Here is a 22975-nt window from a genome sequence, read left to right as displayed (position 1 = left end):
AAAACAAGAGAGACATCATTTTTGTTTGTCAATAAACCATCATTACAAGTCCTCGAATCAAATGGGACTACATCAAGCACTTATCAGAAGTTTAATGAACGTGCTCATCTCCATCGAAGGGGATTAATGGGGATCTCAAAAGAGCAGAGACATCATTTACGCGTTCCAAGGAAGTTTCGAATACCATGGTAAATATTCTCCATCCATTGTCTGACGTTGGCAGCCAGCGTTTCGAAACACCGATTAAAGCATCGAAACGGAAACGATTCGGAATTCTGGGGGGGTTTGTCGAGATCGAGATACTCGTTCCAAGTTCCCCGACGAAGTAGACCTGAAACGCGGGGAATCCGATTCTAGCGTAGTTTTGGGGGTGAACTCGTCGATGAAATTCGATTGAGTCGCTAATCCAGGCCAAGGCAGAACTGCAATTAAACTTCATCGTGGGTAGCAGCATGGCGGACCAGAGTGTCATACTCTTCGTTCTGTGAACGTGATGGCAGAGAGGGACCAGAAGGGGTCATTAAACTTGTCTCGCAGAAATTCGCCATTGACTTAATTTGTACGATATTTTCGCCTTTGATGACGAAATTCATGAAATTCTCAGTTTTCAACGGAAGAGAGGACATAAGGTAAAAATATGAATATTTCGAGAATCGGAGAACGAATCTAAGCCAAAGAAGTAGAATTCCGTGTAATTATTAATTAAATTTCGTTTTCGTATATCTCTATTAATCGAATTACGCTTTCCTCATATGAAACGTTAAATTACTCATAGGCGTACGAAAAGGTTTCACGAAACATATGCACGTGTTCAAGTAGAAAATTGTAATTAGTTTTGGCCACGGTATTCTTTCATGGAATTCTTCGAAGTCTTTCTCATCGTGAAATAATTAATGACTTGGAAGGATCTAATTAAAAACGGCACGTTATTATTACGAGGAATTAATGTAAACCTTAGAGAATTATGGTCCTCCTCGATATTTTCAAATTGTTTAATTATCGTGGAATAAAGGAATTGCACGTTACGAAATTAGAAAAGAAGTTACAATTTATTCATAACACTACACTCGAACAATTTTAAAACATTGAGGATCTATAAATGTAAATAGTAGAATTAAGTCTTCAATAAAATGCTAGAAAATACGTCATTTAACAATTATTTAGCACAAATCAATCATAGGATTTATTAATTACTGAAACGCTACTCTGATAGCGAACGATGTATTACTTTTCCAATAAACCATACGAACGAAAGACGAAGATGTTATTATACATAAAGAAGACTTCAATGAAAGAAGACTATTATGAACGTTTATTTTAAAAAGAAATTGTAGATTAAATGAACAAGAAACTTCAGTAATATAATGCCTGAATCTACACTATAATTACGTTTTGAAAAACACAAAAGACAAAGTAATCAGAATTAATCAGTCCTTGGATAATAAATTCCTGGGATTTTCTCTATATTAATACCGATAATGAATAAAGATTCTACAGTACCATAATTGAACGCTAAGCCGTTCCAGCATGCATTGGGTATCGAATATCGACGGTTCTTTCGTTGTTCTGACCATGCCAGGCGGGAAATTCCGGGATTCCCAGTGGCCCTGTACACGGAAACCAGGCTCGAGATTGTGACACAGCCTGGAAAAATCACTTCCGCCACGATCAGGAGCACCATTCACGCGAGTTTCGTCGACGACGGGTCGTTTCGGATCGGTCGCCGTTCCCTTTCCAATCTTGTTTAACGAACGTTCCATTCTCTCGCGATTCAACCGTTGGAACCGATATTTGCCCAGATGTAACGACAAGTAGCCGGTCCGCGGAACTGAACGGAATCAAATTTTACGAGTTACTTGACGTCCCATATCGCGTCGACACGGAAAATGGAGAATTTTCATGCAAATGGAATTGGTTTGCGACGCAGCTGTTCCGATAGAAGAGCTCCAAGTCGGTTTAGGTTGAGCGTATTCGTACCAGAAATCCGGCGTATGTAGAAATAATTTATGTTTGGATGGCAGTAGAAGTCAGGTCTCTGTAAACTCATCGTTTACGAGATTTGATTTATTTTTAGTCTTTTATAGCTTTGAGAGTGTCGACAGGACGTACTATACATTGGGAAATTTTTTATTTTCAAGTGCTTCATTAGCGAGGGATGCCGTTAGCAATAAAATTAGCAGTATATGTAAAATTATCAATTAATATTAATCTTTTCAATGTCTACATAAATATCACATAAAAGTGTTCTTCAGCTTTTAAGCCATCTTAATAGATGATTATACATCCAATGAAATTGTTTAAATTTTTGTTAAAATTTCGAGGAGTACAACCATGCCTCCAATAAATTTGTAACTTAGTTTATCGATTAGTTTCACAACTCGAAACATCAAATAAAACTTATCGAGGTATAGATCGGTCATGCAAGAATGAACAGCATAAGTGCTATAACCACAGAGCATTTATCATTCATGTACAACTATTTCCTCGTTATAAATATCTATCGATAAATTTATCAATATTAATATATTCTACGTTTTTTGCCATAAAAGCTAATAAAAATGCACATACAGAGTGGAGCAGAGAATTGACCTTTAAGTAACTTACATAGAGGACCACATCCATTAAATTGCGCTATGCAGGAATAAATGCTGAAGAGCTAAAACCACGAGTGGTATTTATCGAATGAAAACATTGCAAATATGAAAATAAGAATGTTTAGGGATTTGTCCAGGTAATCTTCATGAATCATTAAGGCTGACTCGGTAAACCTTGAATTGAACGCAGCTAAATTGAACTTATTGACCTGTATCAGCCATTACAGAAATCAGGACGCAGCAGACCAATATTTTTCAGAAATATTTTTTAGGTTTCTGCTTTAAAGTATGCCTAGAGACTTGATCGTACAATTTTTCGAGCGTTCTATGAATTTGGCTGCCACTTTGGACAGACTTTATCGGACATTTCTACGATCGATCGATCCCAGCCTGGTCAGCACCGAACGCTACCAGACGCGTCCATCAGAACGACGACGAATTTGGAGTGACGTCGTTGGGGAACAGGTCGTGGCATGCAATCAAATACATATATATATTTTGCATATATATATATATATATACGAGCACGTGGAACGTGTGTATACACTTATACTGAGGTGTGGTGTACTGCGAATGTAAGCGTGTATAACTTAAGTCTTGCGCCAATCGTGATTAAACACACACACAGCGGTCGACTTGACTAGTAGCAATATGCTGGACCGTGCCAAAATGCAGAATAAATACAGAGTGGCACGCCAGAAATAGGCCATCGTAATATCTTTGTTGCTTCAATTAATACACTGAAGCAATGGTTACGAAAGTTGGATTTTATGGGAGTTTAGAGAATCCAAATATATCAATTTGATAATCTTGTAGAAATAATTAAAAATAGATTTATTCTAAAGTGATAGTAGACACAAAGTGTTAATATAAATAACCGGTGTAAGTAGTGAGAGCAACCTTAGAAAAATAATGATAAGCAGTGAATACACTTATAAAATTCAGTGAACATGTGTGCAGCATTTTTTTTAATGTACCTGATGCTTAAAAAAGTTCTGGTTTAGTTTTATAAGTTTATTTTATCACGTTAAGATCTCTTCAAAATCACACAACTTTCGTGAACAGCATATTTCTAATATTTAAAGCAACGAAGATATTGAAGTAAATGTCCCAATTGTTGACACAATTATTGACGATCGTCACTTTCAATTATAACAGATGTATTTTACTCATATATTGGAAATGGAATATTTTTGTTGTACAAGCAGGATCGTTCACTTTATAAAAATAATAGTTAATTTACTGTTCATATTGCATTATTTATATCTTATATTTAACAGTGTCTTCCAGTTTCTGTATAAAAATATTGTATTTTTATATTCTCGAGAATCGAGTTGTAGTGTCCTATTCAACGTCGTATCAATGCTTGCATGGAGTGTAAGTTATTTTGAAAATATAGTAACAAACTTGTCAATAAGTACATATACAATAAAAGAGACCATGTTCGCAACTTTTTGAAAAATGAAGTACTACCAGTACCTAGTACCAGTATCACCATTGATTATTTACGATTTTATTACGGTTTTCATGCTTTAAATAATGCTTACAAAGTTGCCGATATCAGCAAATCGAAAGTATACAGTTCACTAAAAATAAGAGACACAATGCTTTTACCAAACTGTTAACAACCATACGAAATAAATAAATTGAAAGTATCGATGACTCTATCAGTGTCGAAATTAGGTTTACTTACCAGAGATGGGCAAACTTTTATTCGAATAATGGATACGAAATAAGAACGTACTTAACCCATTCACTGCTAGGCAAATTTAAAACGTTTTGCATTGGGTTTTTTGGCATTTTGCAATCTAAGTTTTTATTTTTTGATAGTAAAAAGTTATAAATTTATTGTTTTAAAAAGAAAATTTACGATCTTTTTTTTGCAATAATTCGTGACTCAAAGGACTATATACTTGTCTTGAGTGATTGCAATCAATTTGAACAACAAGACATCGTGATTTCGTTCAAGACAAAGTACAATTTCACTTCGACATTCAAACCTAATCTCCGCCTTTACACTCGGAAGGTTTATTCGAATAATAATTTCGCTCAACTCCGACACTTACCTTAGCCTGTTTCTGGTACGACAACCTGTATACTCGTTACTCCGTACATACGAACGAAAAAGTTAGATCAAAGTAACGCACAACGGTGTCCAATCTATGTAGTTACGACGTATCAGAGAGAAATAGAGAGAAATAGATACACGAGAAACTGAGACACAAAATACGAAAGAAAGACAATCAAGAGACAATTTTCACGCAGGCACTTCCCATTTGCAATACTCCCTTTCTCGTTATTCGGTCGTGGCTCGTATTTTCCCCCACTCCGCGCTTGGTTGACGAAGAAATTGCGGTCAATGTTGTTTTGGGCTTCCTGGAGGCTGTGCCTCGATCACGGTAATCGAATATCTTTCAATATAATAATTTTGCGGATAGATCATTTAAAGGTACAAAGTACTCGTATGAATTTGTTTGGAATATTACCATACCTGAATTGTATTACCGCGAAATCAGCACAGCTCCGCGACCAGCGACGGCTTCTCATCGAGGATCTCTTACGATTCGTTCTATAATATCGGTTCTGCGAATTCCACCATCGTCGCTCGAGACGAGGCTAACAATCTGCGACGATAAATCAATCTGTCGGATCGTATTCGAGATTTGGCCCTAGGATCTCACGATTGATCTCTGTAATTGCGGATTAAATAGGAAACGTGTCGAGAGTGAAGTTAGATTGAGTATCAACAGGAGTAATATTGACGATTCGGTGCACAGGGTGGTTACAGTAACTTAAGCAGGATTCTAATATATGAAAGTATGTTCGTAATAATAATGTAGCATTTTGTTCATTCTTATCGTACTTTGAAAATATGTTAAACAAATTGAGTTTTTCATGATTAATTTTACACACAATTGAGTTCTCTTTTGTAGAAATCTAGTACATTATTAGATTTTCAATATTCGTATCTTTATTTGCAAAATGACGAGCAGAATAAATGAATGCTAAATAAAGATGCCTGGTTTCAATTGAAAAATTTAAATATCAATTGATATTGCACTTTCCTAGGAGAACCTAAGAATTGTATAATTTGAAGATTGTTCCAACTCTAGCTGAGTAAACAGCTACAGTTTGTCTCAGTTTATAGAATCACTCCTTGTAGGTCGAATGTCAGAATGAAGGAAGATATCGAACAAGGAAAACAGCGTAGCTTTGATTGCTGATGGGTTTACAGGTTTGTGGCATTAGGTGCCTGAGCACTTGTGTTGACTTTCAACGATTGGCGTAACGGTGACTACAGACTTGCAAACACGTCATACCCACTTTGATTATTCGACGTGGAAGTGGAATCGCGCCTACATACTTTCGGATAGACTCTGACTGAGCTATATTGAGGAGTAGCTTTGTATGCACTCGAGAGTCAATATTCCCCTTCAGTCAATTAACATTTGATAGCGCTTCTCAACCGACGTTTAATACTGCCCAGTCTCGTATGGAGCTGGACAAACTTCATTCGAAACGGCAACTAGTGTGAAATGACTATTTAGAGACACTCAAATAGCAACATCGCGATCTAAACGGTGCCCAGTCTCGTGTAAATCGACGTCATGGTATTAACATAATGTAGATTCTACTACCCTGCAATGTTTAAATGATCATGTAGATCACATCGTGTCATATTGAATCACAAACATTTAACACGTATCATACAACGTATCTATACGTTTAACACGTATATTAATATCAGAGAACGAAAATTGATCAAAAATCACGATCTGTAATTAACATTTATGATATGACTGATGAGGATGATTCCCCATAAATTCATGTATACCATTTATTATTAACACTAAACCTACCACAACCGATCAAGTGATCGTTTTCAAACTTTTCTATACAATTCTTGTATACAATAAATTGTATGCACTTGTTTCATGGCCTAATCAATTTACTACCATGTGAAATATTTTTGGATTAAATAGAAGATAAAGTCACTTAACCCTTCGCGGTCATTCGGTGTCAAAATGACCACAAGCGTAACTTTAAGGTAGAATTACTGTAAGGTATTAATTTTATGAAAATATATTGACAGAGTTATGATTTTTTTTAGTAAAAAATGTTTTTTTTTTACGCATTGCCTCCTAGCTGTTTTTTTTTCGCCATTTTGAAAATTTGATAACAATTTTTTTGTCATGATATTCTCATTCTGAAAGGTTCAAACTAATATCCTGAATTTTTATGAGTCGTTCGGAACGATACTGGCAATGCGGCAATCGTTTAAACATGAATGTGTGACCTCGGAGGGTTAAATAGAATAGAATAGATAGATTAATTTAAGTAGAAGACTCATGACAGATAAGTATAATATTAAAATATGTACCAATTTATACCACTTAACATGTGCCTTATCCAGGGAAAAAAATTCATTTCGATGAGACGTACAGCACTCTCCCCCCAAAAATCATGAAAACATCAATTTTAACTCCACTTTGATATTTCAATCTCTTAATTTGCACTGTGCCACCTCCCAAAAACTCTCTAACTTCAATGTACTAACAGACTTCGCCTATTACCAAGTGCCTACCTGACCCAATGCTCAAAGATATAGAACGATACGCCTAATAGAAAACATCTATACACCGATGGGAGCATTTTGCGTCCAAGGTGTTTCGATCCCGAGAGAAGCCATCGATGATGGTCGCGAGCCCATCGTGAGGGACAGGACTTACACCATTTAACCGCGGTATCTCGATGCTCGGTATGTAGGTGGTCTCCTCGTGGCCAGTCGAGCAATATCGCGTTCTTCTCCTGCTGGCACGTGGGCTGCAACGGCCGCACGGCACCGCGGCGTCGGAATTGCGCGCCTTCACCGCTGGCCTCTGCCGCGAGCCGCACCGCACGGCGAACCGCAATTCCGAGGCCATCTCGGCGCACAAGGACTGCGGGACCGCGAAGTCGATCGAAGACCGGTTTCCAAGTGCGTCGTTTTATTTTTCGTTTGTCCCGTCGATGCACAGGCAGGCACAACAATACCAACAAATGATACACAAAGACGATCGTACCACGAGCTTTGGTTACCATGCGGTTCCTCTCGCGTGCAAGGCCGTTTCGTAGGTATAAAAAAAAATAAAATATATGGTAGGAAGCAAAGTAAATGAAATCATTTTCCATCTTGTTCATCGATATGAAATGACAAATGTACGAGGGATGGGATTTAACCTCTTGACATACAAATAAAACGGAACTTGGTGCTTCCCAAAAATACTATTTAATTACTCGAAATCTGTTAATTTTTTTATTAAAAAGATGATACTTAGAAGTCTTAATATCACTACTTCGAAATCAATCTACTGTTAGATAACTGCTATAATAATAAATAGGAATTCTAGAGTTATCTGTCCCAATATAAATATTAAATTAGCTTCGTCTGCAAATATGAGACTGTAAATTATATTAAACAATTCTCCACGCTCGATTAAAATAATAAAATCGAAGGTTTATTTACCGATAAACCATGAAAAATTTCATTGTTAGAATATCCAGGGTATTCGTGAACGAGAATTCGTAAAGTTCCGCTGATAAAATCGTTCGCTATCGATCAGCTCCGCCGACACCGACTCGGCTGCAGTAAGCGAAACGTAAATTACCGTAAAAAAGTTCGAGATCGTCTAGCTACGAGAAACGGTGGCCCGAGAATGTCCGTGCACGGCATGCAACTGACACACCTCGCGTCAGAGAACGTTCCAGCCACCTACGAGGGAGCAGAAGAAACCGAAACATGGTTGCCGGTAGACAAACGGCCTTGGACGCTACGGAGAGATGATACATTCATGCAGCACGTACACGCGAAGCACGAAATTGTAAGGAATTATTACGGTGCCTCGCACGCTTACCCTGTCCGATTGGACGTTCTTCTTCGAGTTCCAGCAGAACTCGAGGATCGCCACGAGGATCGCTAGCGCCAGGCCGCAGAGCAGCACGACAAAGACACCACCTGGAACGAGAAAACCGGAAGCTCATTATTTTACCGCCGGCGGGAGTTTTCTTTTCTAATGTCGCGCAAGGCCTAGCCCGTTTCACGGAGTAAATGTAGGTTCAACCAAGGATCGTTCTCTTCAATCCTTCCACCTATACCAGGGTCTCTCAACCCTTTCTAGCTTGCGACTCTCCTTCTAAATTTTACTAGTGCTCTTCTTATCTCTTGGTATAAAAGAATAAAATATATGGTAGGAAGCAAAGTAAATGAGATCATTTTCCATCTTGTTCATCGATATCAAATGACAAATATACGAGGGATGGGATTTGGTGCTTCCAAAAAGTACTATTTAATTTCACTCAATCACAGTGACGTGAAAGCTAAGAAAGAGTACATTTTATATTGAAATTTGGATTTTTGTATATTTTATTTTTTTTTGTCACTTTGATGACCGGTTTCAATCCCATTATCATCGCTATAATGGCCTATTGTTCCATCATTGTCACTTTCATATAATACATCCGACTTGTACATGACACAAGGATTATTTATAATCTTTACTGAACTCAAGTATTGTCTAGTATGACATTCATCGTGCGAGACTCCTATTATACAGAATACTACTGCTTTCAATGTGCTTTTCTAATATGTCAACGCTTTTTTGTTATTGGAATTGTTAGGAAGGTGGGAGGGTGGGAAATCTCGAACTGTATTAACAAACGAGAATCAACGCACGAACGAAGCAACGTAGTTTATTTATATAGTGCACAACGTCCGTTGAAAACAGCTTTTGATTCAGACTCGGAAAAGTCGACACTGGCATGTGAAATGAATAGACGACCCTAACTCGTAATTGTATGTCAAAGGGTTAATTGAGCTTCTTGGCCAAAGCTACTATAACTTTTTATTACAATCTTAGTTATATTATAATATAATTTAAGATTAACTGCAATTTCAATCATATTGCAATGTGAGGTCGGGCTCAGTACATCACTTAGCTGTCCTTCGCCTCCTATGTAAAACCCATTCCTATTTCTTTTTCATTACTCACATCCCCTTATCTCAAATCACTGTACGAAGAACACTATACGATCTCAAATAAAGACATCGTGGGAAAGAATACCTCGCGTGGCCCATTCAGAAATTGTGGCTCCTCATTTCTTCGCATCTTTCACTAGTAACCCCCACAGAAAAACAAACCTGGACTTTTCTGTGTTGAGAATCCTTTACCTACGTAACCATCCAGCCCCACCCTCCCCATTTTCTGCATCTTCCATTCACCTCGCGTCCACTTGTTCATTTACTTATCCATCTGTCTAGCTCCACCAGTCTATACACCTCTGTCGTCTATTTACCCCTACGTCTCCGGGGGTTATTGTTAACCCCGTCTGGATCTTGGAGTTGAAAGTCCTACCCGAAGAAAGGGATTGACGAACGTCGAGGAAACTTCTTGTATCGCGGGTTAGGTGACGGTGCAATATCCAAAGCTCGAGATGGTGGATGTTGCCCTCGATGAAAGGTTCGTTGAGCGATGGACGTACAATTAAACGAAGGAGGGATTGGGGGATGCGACGGAGATATTTTTCTATTATTATCGGCAACGCGATTCTTCCAGTCGGGGACTGGATGGGAATTGTGATGGGAATAATAATTTGTCAAGATGTGAAAGCCTGGAGATGCACTAGGTGCACTTCTGAGCGGGCAGAAGGTTGACGTATCACTGGTAATTTGAAAATATTTTGTATTTTCTATGTGGAAGTAGTCCTCGCAATATAAAATTCAATTGTAATGTCCCTCACAGTTTTGGATTAATGTGAACCGCTGTCGCGTAATTTCTTTACTATTTTCTGTTGTACCTGGACTATGTTTTGCGAGGATTGCACAACTGGTAGTTATATGTAAGTTAATTTATATCGTAATGTTAACGCTGTTATTTTTAATTATCTGAAGAAGGCCTTTATAATAAGTACTCAAAGGCTATATACTATGAACTATTTTTATCTACCGACTAGCATTTTCCTACCTAACTCTTAACGAACTGAATTGTTTTTAAAAATATGTCTCCTGTCACGAAACTAGGTAACGTTTCGCAAAAATATATTGATATTTTACCACAGAACTAGGAATCAATTTTGCCTCGTCAGAACGAGAACAACCTCAAACTTCTCTTTAGACGTCTATTATTTCGTTAGGATACTCGAAAGGACTCTGTCAGATTTAGACGATACGAAATCACAGTGTTTGAAAGCCTCCAGTAAATACAGTTACTTGAATCCTATCGTGGTATTTGGAATTTCAGAAAAGTTCCGTCGACTATGGTAAATAAAAGCGAAAAAAAGGAAACTTTTAAAGCGAGAAGTGCGACGAGTTATAAATGCAACTTCGAAATCGACATTGACACGCAACTACATTCGAGCTCGTCGTCCACCTGTCTGAAGACTATGAAGCGCTCGCCAAACATTGAACTTTGAAAACTGTTTGTATCTCCAACTTCTCGTTGAAAAACGTTCAATAACATCCCTCGGGGTCTGGATGAATTCGTGAGCGCTTCGTTAAATCCTCAGACACACTTGCGTCCGTATTTATATCGGTGTCAGGCGAGTTTTAGAAATTCGCGTGGATTGTCCAGGTTTTTCACAGAGATTTTTAACAAGATTCAATGAAATTGAAGCTGTTAATTTTATAATGATTCATGCTCTTGATTTTCCAAATTTGTACATTAATTATAGCTTAATTCACTTTTTGCAATTGCATCTCATTTCATTGTGTTCCTATTTCACTTAACATATTCTTAGATATACTTTTCTAATACCGAGTATTGACGAAAGTAATCAAATTTTCAAGCTAAACATCGGAAATTTCTATCGTTAGGGCGACGATAAAAATTACAAAATATATTTTGAAATATCAATGTTGTAAATATATGTAGTGTATAAAATAAAAAGATTATATAGAATCTATTCATATCTTGAGATATAAGAATAAATGTTACATTACAAGAATATAGGAAAAATCATAAGTAAAAGAAATTGTTATACTTCGATATGCTTTACATGCACGCAAAGTTTCATTCAAATCAGTATATTCGGGTTCGAGAGCATCTCTTGCGTTAAATGGAGAATCGGCTTTGACAAAAGTTAGCGATACTCGCGCGGCAACGCGAGATTTCCTCTCGAATATCTGCGAGGTAAAGCAAATTTCCATTCTGCTGCTCGCGAAACGAGATACGCGAAGTTCGTCTGCGTTTCTAGGACGCGATGTTCCGCGTGCGTTCGTAAACTTTTTCGAATCGCTGCATGTGTGCCTCTAGCTCTCTACCCTGACTGCATACTCTTGAATCGAGTTGGCTTCATGTTTACCCGCGGCTCGAATATCCGATTTTTTCGCCTCGTTCTACCGAGAGCAGTTCAGCTTCCAACAGCGGCAACCGAACGTTACAGGATTACTTCAAAAGGAAGCCTACTGCAAATAAATGTAGCCAACAATTTCGACTCCTTTTGTGCTTTCCCACCAAACATAGTTACGTGTCCGAGGCAAATAGCGGAAGTTCAATATAGAAAGGAATCGGAGCCAACGTGTTTTTCCTTTATGTTTTGAGTTGAAATACTGAATTACATTTGTTATTTGACTTTCTGATTTTGAGTTACAGAGTTGTTGAGAGCAACGTTACGAAGGCACTTTTATCTTAAATTTGATTGTTTAGGACATATTCAGCTGCTACAGAGTTGGAATTTGACCTGACTTGGTTACTTTCTGATTTTAAATGATACCAACGAAAAAATGGAGATGATCTTAAAGTAACCATTGATAGAAAAAATAAATGTTTAAAAAATGTGAAATGCGTAAAATTAGCACGGTAGAATAAATACTATTTTAGACAAAGCTTATCTGAAGACACTGCGTATACTACTCACGGAATTGTCGAACTTCTGGCAGAACTTGTTCTCGACAAATTGACAAAACTAGCATCAGTGTTCCCATTAAAATTTGTAACTCGAGACGTACACGCAACTCTTGTCCCTATCTCTAGCAGCATCCGTACTTCTGAAAAGACGGGAATACTCTTGGATCTTCCTCGAGTCTCCTGAAGAAGATACCTTGACTCTTGAAGGTATCTACTCCCTCCAGAAACTTTAATCAACGTTGAGGACTGTCCAGTGTCTAGAATGTGCAAATTAAATCTACTTATCTTAATCATCTTAGTTTTGAATATAATTATTCATAATTATTATCGTGTTTCGATAGCTAGTAAATGAAACAAACTAATTAGTGTCAGTGCAGATATTATTATTTTATTTATTTCTTCTTTTCACTAGTCATTTCTTCAAAGGGATTGAAAAACACATTCGGTTATTCGAAGACACAATCTCAGAGGAAAAGTCATATTGTTTACTGCGCGAAGGGGGATGTAAACTATCAACGATAGTGTCTGACAAAATAAGAAGCACGTGTATCAGATCCTCATTTGTAACTTCTTCAAGTTTCCCGCGTGAAATTTCAGCGAAAACTTCCGGAAGACTCTGTTCCTGACTTCCGGCGCTTCCTTGAATATATAATCAATGGATAAGAGATGAACTTTACAAACTTCTTACAACATGGATACAATACCACTTCCTCGAGTCTTGTGAATGAAATTTAAGCGAAACTTTCGAGGCCTTTGTTTCTAGCTCGGAAAGTGAGTCAATAGCAAAATATAGCATAGTAATTTATGGAGTAGGAAGAGATCGTGCGATACATGGTATGCATGCTAGACAATATTTCATGTTGTTACGGACTGGAAACTAATTAAACTAAATGTAATTAGGTAAACGAAGTTCGTTGTAGTGTTCGTTGCCACGAAAGAAAAGAAGCTTGTATAATTTCTTTATATTTCATCAATTTTCTCTGAATTCTTCTGTTGAACATGGTTAACCAGATAAAATTGTTATTCAACCTTAATTCCCTTACTTACAATATCATTGATTGTATTATTTATAAACTGTTTGATTTTGTAGACGATCCACAATGTTATTAAAAAATGTATTAGAAATGAATTGGATGAAAATATTAGGGCTTGCATGAAGTATCTACTTTGCCCTCTATGAAGTAAATAAAATAAACTAATAAAATTATGAAAAATAGCTTGAGACATTCCAATACGCCTATTAATACAGTTGCGAGTATTAGTACATTCGCCTTCGATTGATCAATCTTTCTCTTTACTCTTTTCAGAAGTTTCGTAGCTAACTTTTGAAGGAGAGGGCAACAGGTTGTCGAAATGCTAACCTTCTCCGCCTTACGAGAACCACCAGGTCATGAACTTGCAGGCTAAACGTTTAAATATGTTTTTCCTCGTTTACAAACAAAAGTGCCCATCTGTTAACCAGACATGTGCAGACTGCTGCAAGTTAATTAACTAAATAATGCAAGTTAATACCCATAAGCGTATAACACTCAACTTTTGGATACCAAAAAGGGCTCAAGATAAATATACAAACAATTAAATGAATAAAAATATCCTCATTTAAAGTATATGTACAGTCAGTCTCATAAATATTCGTATCCTCTATGTCTATTGAAGAAATTTGTTTAAATTCAGTGGTAGGTTTGATGTTTCCAACTAACTATATGTTTGTATAAATATGTTGACGTGTATATAAACACATACATGTATAAGCTTATTCATATATATATATATATATATGATATATATATATATATATATATATATATATATATATATATATATATAATTATAATGAAAAATTCATTCGGTACTATCAAAACTATTATTTAAATTAGTTAAATTGCTGTATGTTATCACTTTGATTTCAGGACTCTTCTTCTATAAATACATGGCAATAACTTCATTTGAATTTGAGACACTAGTAAATGAAGTAATTATAAGAATTTCATTATTATACACTTTGGTCAGGTTTTGGAGACTTTGTCCTACTGTGCAAAGTGATTTAAGAGACGTCCAAGGCGTTTCGCCGGAAGGACCAAAGTTTCCCGCAAGGGCACCAGCCTATTCCGCCTATTCGCACCACTAGCGGGGCTAATTCTGTAAGACGAGGAAGCACAATGACGCCGGAGGGTAGAATCATGGCGCGCCAATGCCACTATTCGTGTTTCACAGAAGGAAGTTCCGACTGTGCCCCTGAAGCCAGGATATTCTGGAGTTTCGGGTTGAAGGACAACTTCCGCGCCTCGCCATGAGAAACCAGCGTTCCCGCGGTAAAACGGAAGAGCTCCTAGTAATACGACACCTCGATTAACCAGACACCGTGTCACTTTCTTCGGAACCTCATGGCCAAGTCGCTACTGACAACGAGGCAAATTGATTTTTCTTTAGGGTAATATAATTATTTCAGGGCTTTCTTGTTGTTATTAGTGCTGTGATGTTATTATATGCATGAGTGGACGTATAAGTTTGCAAAACTAAAACTGCGAAACGAGCTTGAAAATATTTATTTCGATTAAATGTTTACTCGGACGAATATAGCATAGTGGTGTGTCAATTATTTAGGTTATCAACTTCCTTTCACTTTGCAGTTTTAAAATTTTTAGCAGTGCCTAGATATTGTGGCTCTCAGGGCCACAATGGTGGACTCGTTTTTTAAAAAAAATTAATTTTGGCGGACGAATTGCCTCAAAGGCAATTTCATTTCTTTTTTAATTATTTATTTTGATATACTAAAATTTCTTGTCCCATAACGATCTATTTTTAGCTTGGATAAAAATCTACAAAACATAATTACTACAATTTTTATTGAAACAGTAAAAAATAAACTGTGGTTCCATTCGTTATTCAAAAGCTTATTTAAATTCAATGTACATTATAAACGGATAAATGAAAATCCAACTGTTTAATGAAACAAACGTTGCGGTTTTTACTGGTAATTCTAAGTGGCATAGATGTCTGAATTTAAAAAAAATATCAGCTTATAGGGAATGATAAGACGTAACTTTTTTATAAGTACAATTCATTCATAGGACGTTAGGTACCAAAATAAAACTTCAAAACTTAACAGACCATTTTCCTGAAATTCAATTTTACGAACTCCTAACTTCTCAATTTTTACTTTAGAAACTAAGCTTCCTATGACTAAACTGTAAATATAAAAAAGATTCGTCTCATCATCCCCTAAAAGCTGATATTTTTAAAAAATTGATTTAACGATTACAAACATTTCATGGAGCTCATTTTTCGAGGGCGTATGTACGCCTTTCGCAGTGAAAGGGTTAAATGTCTGGATATCAATTCCACCCACTACCTATTACCTACTCGCGGGAAATTGATACGTCTTCCCTGGCAAATGATCGACGCAGCCCGTCGACAGACGATTAGCCAGCTAGAACTGAAATCTCACGAGACATCCGAGGACGTCCATCGTTCTTCCTGTCTCGGCAAGTACGTTCGCGCTGCGGGCAAAGTGGGCACTTACCTAAGTTACAGGCCAGGCTTCGAGAAGGGCGAGAGAACAAGTGAGAAAGAATTGCGGGGATTCTCAGCCGGGGAAAGAAAAAAGAAGTTGATGGTGCAGCATGCGAGAAGCGGGGGGAAGACAGAAAGGGAGAACTTGTGACTTCCATAAAATCCGGAAGAGGTTCCAGTAGACTCCCAAGAAAAATTCCTGGGACGAACTTTCCGCGAGATTTCTCTGTCCTCGAAAGCTCTCCGGTTTCTCTTTTATTTCCACCCGCCATCCAGCTCCTTAGTGACAACGCTTATTGCGCGAAACGTCACTGTAACGAACTGAATTTTCGGCCTCGAATCGCGATATTTCCTGGATCTCGAACATAATTGCCTGGGTTTCCTTTTCAAACGCGGCTGTCGCCCTTTTCCAGTCTCTTGTTATTGAATTAAAGTGAACGCCAGACGTCGTCTCATTGGTGAAATGAGCTTTGTTAAACGAATTTGGTTCGCGAATTTTGCTAACGTATTATCCTCTACTGCTTCGCGAATTGTAACCGTCAAAATAATCAAATTAAAGTAAGCCAGATGGTTACTTCGTTCAATTTCGTCTGTTGGTTCAACGTACCGTGACCAATATTATGAATTAACAAACCTTGTTATTTCTATTTTACTGATTCGACTTTTGCCTGTGTATGTAAGTAATTTGTATTATTAACTCTACCAAATGTGCACAGACTTCAAAATATATGATTGTCATAAATCTTGAATAAAATATAATGTATAGATGAACTGTAACATTTGGTGTACCTTGTGTCTAAATTAGTGTGATTTTACATGAATAGAACACATCGATTCGACGTGACGCGTCGATAACCTCATAATTCCATTTCGCATGCAAACTAATTGTTCACGGATATTTTATTACGCGTGTTAATTAGATGATGTTGCATATCTCTAGGTAATTTGTTAATAAATATGGAATGTAATATTAGCCAAATACATCATATCTTCCTGATAAGCATTTACATAATTCACTAGACTATCGTCCCTTCATAATTATATTCCTGTTGAATGTGCAATAACAATTAACGCATATCCGTTAATTTATTTCGGCAAATAATCAAGTTTATCGAATCAGGATAATTTTGGATAAACTTGAAAGGGACCTCCGACTGTACTTCGTCAGTGTGCAAATTATTAGATGTACATTTAAATGATAATTATGTACATTTGATAGCCTTTGACACCTAACCTTCCTATTAGTACATGTTTGTAGTCTCGTATAACTCGATTTAGTGCTATCCCATACTTCTTAAAATTTTAAGTAGCGTGTTGTATAGTATTTACTTGTATTTAATAGCTTTTATGAATTTATTTCAAGAATCTAAATTTGTGCAAGTTTCCTGTCATTAACCGCTTTAATTGCTCCACGCTTTTTCTATATTATTTGTTTATATTCATTACCCATAGTATTTACGTATCGTATCGTCGCAATCGAAAATAACCAAACGAGATCCAAATTTAACTGATATTTTTGTAAACTCGCTACCCATTTTCATCCGTTCAATTTTCCAAAATGACGTAATTTTACACCGAAATAAAATTTCTCTCCCTGAAATATGGCCGCGTTCAACATTTAATATATACCAACGCTCATGCTGTCACACAACAGAGATCGTAATTATTCCATTAATTAACGTTACTTGCTTCGAAGGAAATTGCGAGATATTTCGTGCAGCATCGATTACACGGCAAATTAATTAATTCTCGGGGAGTCGTGAGATACATTTCTCGAATAGTCTCGTTCCTTCGAGGCACGTTAAATTAAAAAATTAAATAGAATAGAAATGAACCAGGGAAAGCCTTTCCTCCTTGTCGAGCAAAACCGCTGATAACTTGAAATAAAAAATCCACCTCTACTCGTCAGCGGTTCTGAGCGACGTGAGATAATGTTCCTAGCTACCCCTTTTCCCTGTAAATTTTCCCAGGTTACGTTTTTCCTCCTCCGAACCCCTCTCTGCCCCCGTTCGTGGCGTAGAAAAATTTAATTTCGCGAGCTCACCGATATTTTCGACTCCGAGGGCGTTCGCTTTGCTCTCCTTGCTCTTCTCGTCCCTGTTGCACACGTCGCCCGTGTTCTTCCACCACTTATCGTACAGAATCTGTATCACGCCCTTCTCCTGCAGCTCCAGAATCGCCAGCGAAATTTTATCCCTCCAGGGTGAACCTGCATATAAAACGGGTTCGTTAGGTCTGGTCAAGGATCCACGCGTCTTTGCTTTGAACCTGGCCGAGATTGCGCGTGCCGGTTTTGCTCTCGGCAACCACGCGGGACGAGAGAAGACGATGAAAGAATTGCTCTTCGTGTTTCTTTCATTCCTCTCTTTTTATTCAACCACTTTATTCGTCATAACGAGTGAGAGGGAAACACACGAATACAAGTAGAGAAGGAGTGGAGGAGATAGCGAAGCGAAGGGTTCAGGGAATCGCTGCTTTGCAACCAAACTTAAATTTAATTTAAAAATATGAACAAGAAGTTGACAAAAAGTTTGGAGGTTTATTGTGGCCTGGAGAGCGCGGAAGACTTTTATCCGTGTTAATTGAAGGGAAAATATTACACATTTGAAATTTTCTATGTTAGTGTTGTTTAGGTGCTTATCTAATTATTCTAAGCCTCGGCACCATTCTGTCACAGTTCACGAAACGAAGATGAAACTCCTGGAATTAGATATAATCTCAGCAACTGTTGAGGAACATTATATTTACTCTCATTCATAATACACGTTAAAGAAAAGCTCCGTAATCCCTTGTACTTTTCCAATTTGAGAATTACCTCGCGCTACTTTTAAATTCAGTAGTACGATTTCGTGAAAAATCTACATTTTCCAAACTCAGAATGTTTCACAGGAGGGTTGGAATACATGCGCATCGCCGTTATTATCAACATTGTTTGAGAAAAAACTTTAGAAAGAAAGATTGGGTACAAGAACGAAGCAAGTGAGTGTTCGCAAAAGTCGGAGGATCCCTTTCGAGGCGCGTTTATTTAATAAAGTTTTGGAGGACACGCGAATCGTCGAATCCTCAAAGACGTAATTGCACCACTCCTCCAACGATTCTCTATTAAGTGTGGGCTAGACGGTGCTAAAAGTGAACAAAAACACAGAAACATTACTCCAATTAAGAAAATTTCCGAGCACCGCTGTCGTCGCGTAACTTTCCAGGGTTTGTCCAGGGAAATCTAGCCACGCGGATTCAAAGCAGCGCACCCCGAATCCCTCGCGACGTTAATTAACGCTTTCCTCGACCTTTTGCCGAATTTATGTTAAAAATTGCAGCATTTTACGCTTCTATCTGCTCTCGCGGCGAGGGATTCTCGCGACACCGACGACATGGCTGCAAATCTCGAAACTTTACGACAGTGGTGCGCAAAGTCTAACCCACGGGGCAAATCCTGCTCCTATCAACTTTATCTCTCTGGCGAGACAAAGTTGAGAGGAAAATTAAACGATAAATACACAAGAAAATGTTGATTGTTCGGTTTCCATTGCGTTAGGAAAGTTATTTTGAATTTCCAGAGAAACGTGAAGAATATTTACACAACGTTTTGAATTTATTTCTTTTGGTTTCCATCAGGATTTAAAATTATTTGAAAGTAAGGTAAATTAAGCCAATGCATTTTTTCATAGTTATATTCTTCAATGTTTAAAAAAAACAAAAAGTTTCAATTCTAGTTTTAGAAAAGGAAAATTCAAATACTGAGAAATTTTCTTTATGTTTATTGTAATTAAATGGTGAAAAGCTTGCATATAATATTCAATGTCAGTATACCCATGGTTCTTAAACTTCGTGAAGTCATTAATATTGTCATTTAATATGATTTCATATTTATTAAAATATGTACCCTGTGCATACTGTAATAATATACAATTATATATTATACATGCATTATTTATTGAATTATCTTATCAGTCTTTCGTGTAATGATTTCAAGTGTCTTTGTATATAAAATAATAATATAATATTATCTATAAATATACACAGATAGATGCATTCTACTAAAAAGACAGAGTACCGAATAATTCTTTAAATATATACATATTTGTTTCTTAAATTATTTTTATGCTACGTCAACTGGGAACATAATTTCACACAATACTTGATAATCATTTCAACCCAAAATCTGATCCACAAAAAATATTAACTTTATTTGATCTGACCTAGTAATGAAGAAAGTTGCGCACCACTGCTTCGCTATTTTTGTGTAAATGCAGTTAAGCCCCGCGAAATTATAGGGTGACTCTCGAAAAATTAAAAACGAACAACGTTTGTACCCGTGTTTTACATTTTGCAATCCTCTGTGCCATGATTGTTCCCTGAAGCAGCAAGCATTTTCTGCCTTTACTGTTGCAGTATGTAACAATGTTGAGTACTCGTAGCGCAGATTTCACTTTATGTCCATCGCGTATCTGGACGGTTAATTGCGTACCGTAAAAATTGAAATCGAACTGTGTTTACAGTTCTATGTTTCACTTTACGATCACGTTTTCGGCACGCAGAAAAATGAAAGAGTAGCCACGATATATGCGCAACGAATTTTATGCTGGCCAACATTCTCGCGGCGTAAACAATACTGAAGTTACATATCAAGTTTAGAGAAAATTGAAAAAGGCTACCGTTTGCTTCTCTTTGTATATTTTTCTATATGCACTTGCTCACGCGTAAACGAAACGATTGATTACATTGGGTTGCTCGAATTTTTTAAAAATTTCAAACGAAGACTGTTTACTATCGAATGCAGGATACAAATAAAATAGAACGAAATAGTAGAAGTTTATTATTTATTGTATATTTGCTTTTGAAATTGCTGGACTTGGCGTGTAGGAAAAAATGTGTAACCATGTCGAATACGTTGATAACAAGAAACGTTCGCTGGTTTGTTTTCTAGATATCCGACTATGCTTTTCCACCCCGAGAGGATCGTTCTGAGGGACATCGAGCAGCGTTCATCGTAGAATCGAAACGCGTGAGCGGGTTCGATTGCTTTCCAATATTACCTTTAGGAGTGGCAATTCCGTAGCCCTTGCTGTCCAACAGGCCACCGATTTGCGTGAGATTGCAATCCCGTTGTACCGCATAATCGAGCATGGTGGATTCCATTAAGAAAGCGTAGTTGCTCTCCAGCACTTTCTTCACCCCCTCCTCGTAGCTCTGCACGAACACGGACTTCGACTTCGACTCCATGAACCTCCACATCTTCTGATATATCCCGATTTTCGAATCCTGTTATTCCAACAAAAAACAAACTGCCAAATGATCTACGTTGGATCGCACGTTTCGCCTGAAAAGGTCTTCTGTTATATTTGCTTATTTTCCTTTCTTGAAAAAACAAGGTGGCAAGAGAGCTTTCGAAATATTGAAACTCGACGAGTATTTTCTCTGCGCCATCGTGGAATATTCACTACTACCGATTACACCGATTACGCGGTGCTACCTACGTCGTACACTGTAAGGTCGAATCTAGGCCCTCGGCAACAGGTATGCAGGGAGTAGAGTACTGGCGGAGACGTTGATCGTCTTTCTCTCGAATCAGACCCACCAGAGGAAACGGGACTGACTCTGTAAGTCCAATTTCATGGTCGCTTCGTGTCGCGATTTAGCTTCACTCCTCTTAGTTCAAATAATTATTTGGCAGAGTCAGACTTGGCAAAGTCAAAGGGACTTTGTTTTCTTTGATTTCCACGGTTTCGTACTTAGTATTAAGCTCGTCAACTCTATGTAGAGTATTTATCTATGTGTGTATACTCTATGTAGAGGGAGATCGAAGGAACTTTGATTCCTTCTATCTCCGGGTCTCCACTCGCAGCAACCTCCACGTGGTGAGACTTGGTAATCGGTATTATTCGTGACGAACAATCCTTCGTCGCGAATAATATCGAGAGCTAATGGCTGCGAACTTGTAATAAGATCTTTAGATATAAAAGGTGCAAAGTGTAAAGTGTAAAGTTCACAAGTGAGAAGTGCAAAAGTGTAAAGTGTAAAGTGTAAAGTGTAAAGTGTAAAGTGAAATTAGATTCAGATTAGCAGGGACAACATCAAGGAGCCATAGCTGTTATTAGTTAGTTAGATTTTCAATCTCTTCAACTCTTGCGTGCGCGCGAAGTCTGTAAATTTGTATTGCTGTGTTGTGTATTTAGCGATTGTATAGAAGTACGAAATGGAGATAAAGTGATACTGAACAGTTTGCTATATTTCATATCACACGAACACTATATACTCCGTATGAGGGAAGTACGCAAATTGTAATTCGAGTTTCTGAACGAAACGTAATAGTAATGACGATCGTTATCAAAATAATATAGGTCTATACACATAAATTTATAACGTGTTTTTTATTTTAGAACCCTATTGTATCATGTTTGGAGAATGAGACCAATGAATAAATATTTTGTAAACGCAAATTAAAGACGAAATTCGTTTTGTTATTGGATCCGCCATTTTGAATTACTAAATTCTCAATTCAGATTTGGAATCAGCGACCCCAAAAACTCCTATGTACCAAATTTCATCAAAATCGCTCAAACGGAACTCGTTAAATATTTAAGACAAGCTATGCGAAGGTGATTGTTGTCATCTTCATTCCGAATTTATACGTCACACACTATATTTACAATTTTTACTACGTTACTACTTCGTGCGTAAACACTTCCTAGATTGTCGTAGGTCAGCCTGTCCATTCATACATTCATAAGTATGGACACTATCTAGAATATAGAAAACTTTGAAATGTTGTAGCTCAGTGTAGAATGGACCGATTCGGTTAGGCCAAAATTCAAATTAAAGGACGGAATTTCCACTATCTTTTAGATTGATATAATCAGTGTCAGATATTCTTAAACAATTATTTTGTTTATTGCTCCACTGGAAATATTAAGCTGTCATTGCTCAGCGTGGAATCGTCGGATTCGGTTCAAACGAAATTCAAATTAAAGAGCGGAATTTTCCACT

At 37.3% G+C, this 22975-nt stretch overlaps 1 protein-coding gene across 4 annotated transcripts in view; it reads right to left on the bottom strand.

Annotated features, from left to right (window-relative positions):
- Positions 1–22975, bottom strand: part of LOC128889260 (glutamate receptor ionotropic, kainate 2) — a 213903-nt gene that overhangs the window by 4052 nt on the left and 186876 nt on the right. For 2 of the 4 annotated variants that reach the window (XM_054146709.1, XM_054146710.1), the window contains exons 14-17: positions 21025–21250; positions 18033–18197; positions 8489–8589; positions 7327–7534 (exon numbers count right to left, since the gene is read on the bottom strand). In XM_054146709.1, coding sequence (XP_054002684.1) covers positions 7327–7534; positions 8489–8589; positions 18033–18197; positions 21025–21250 — 700 coding nt within the window. Of the gene's footprint in view, positions 1–7324; positions 7535–8488; positions 8590–18032; positions 18198–21024; positions 21251–22975 lie in introns of all 4 variants that reach the window. The other 2 variants (XM_054146711.1, XM_054146712.1) reach the window with 2 other exon arrangements.

The sequence above is a fragment of the Hylaeus anthracinus genome, unplaced genomic scaffold (assembly GCF_026225885.1).
Source record: "Hylaeus anthracinus isolate JK02 unplaced genomic scaffold, UHH_iyHylAnth1.0_haploid 11997, whole genome shotgun sequence".
Taxonomy (NCBI): Eukaryota; Metazoa; Arthropoda; class Insecta; order Hymenoptera; family Colletidae; genus Hylaeus; species Hylaeus anthracinus.
Note: the sequence above shows the minus strand (reverse complement) of the source record. Positions and strands in the feature narration are given on the sequence as shown.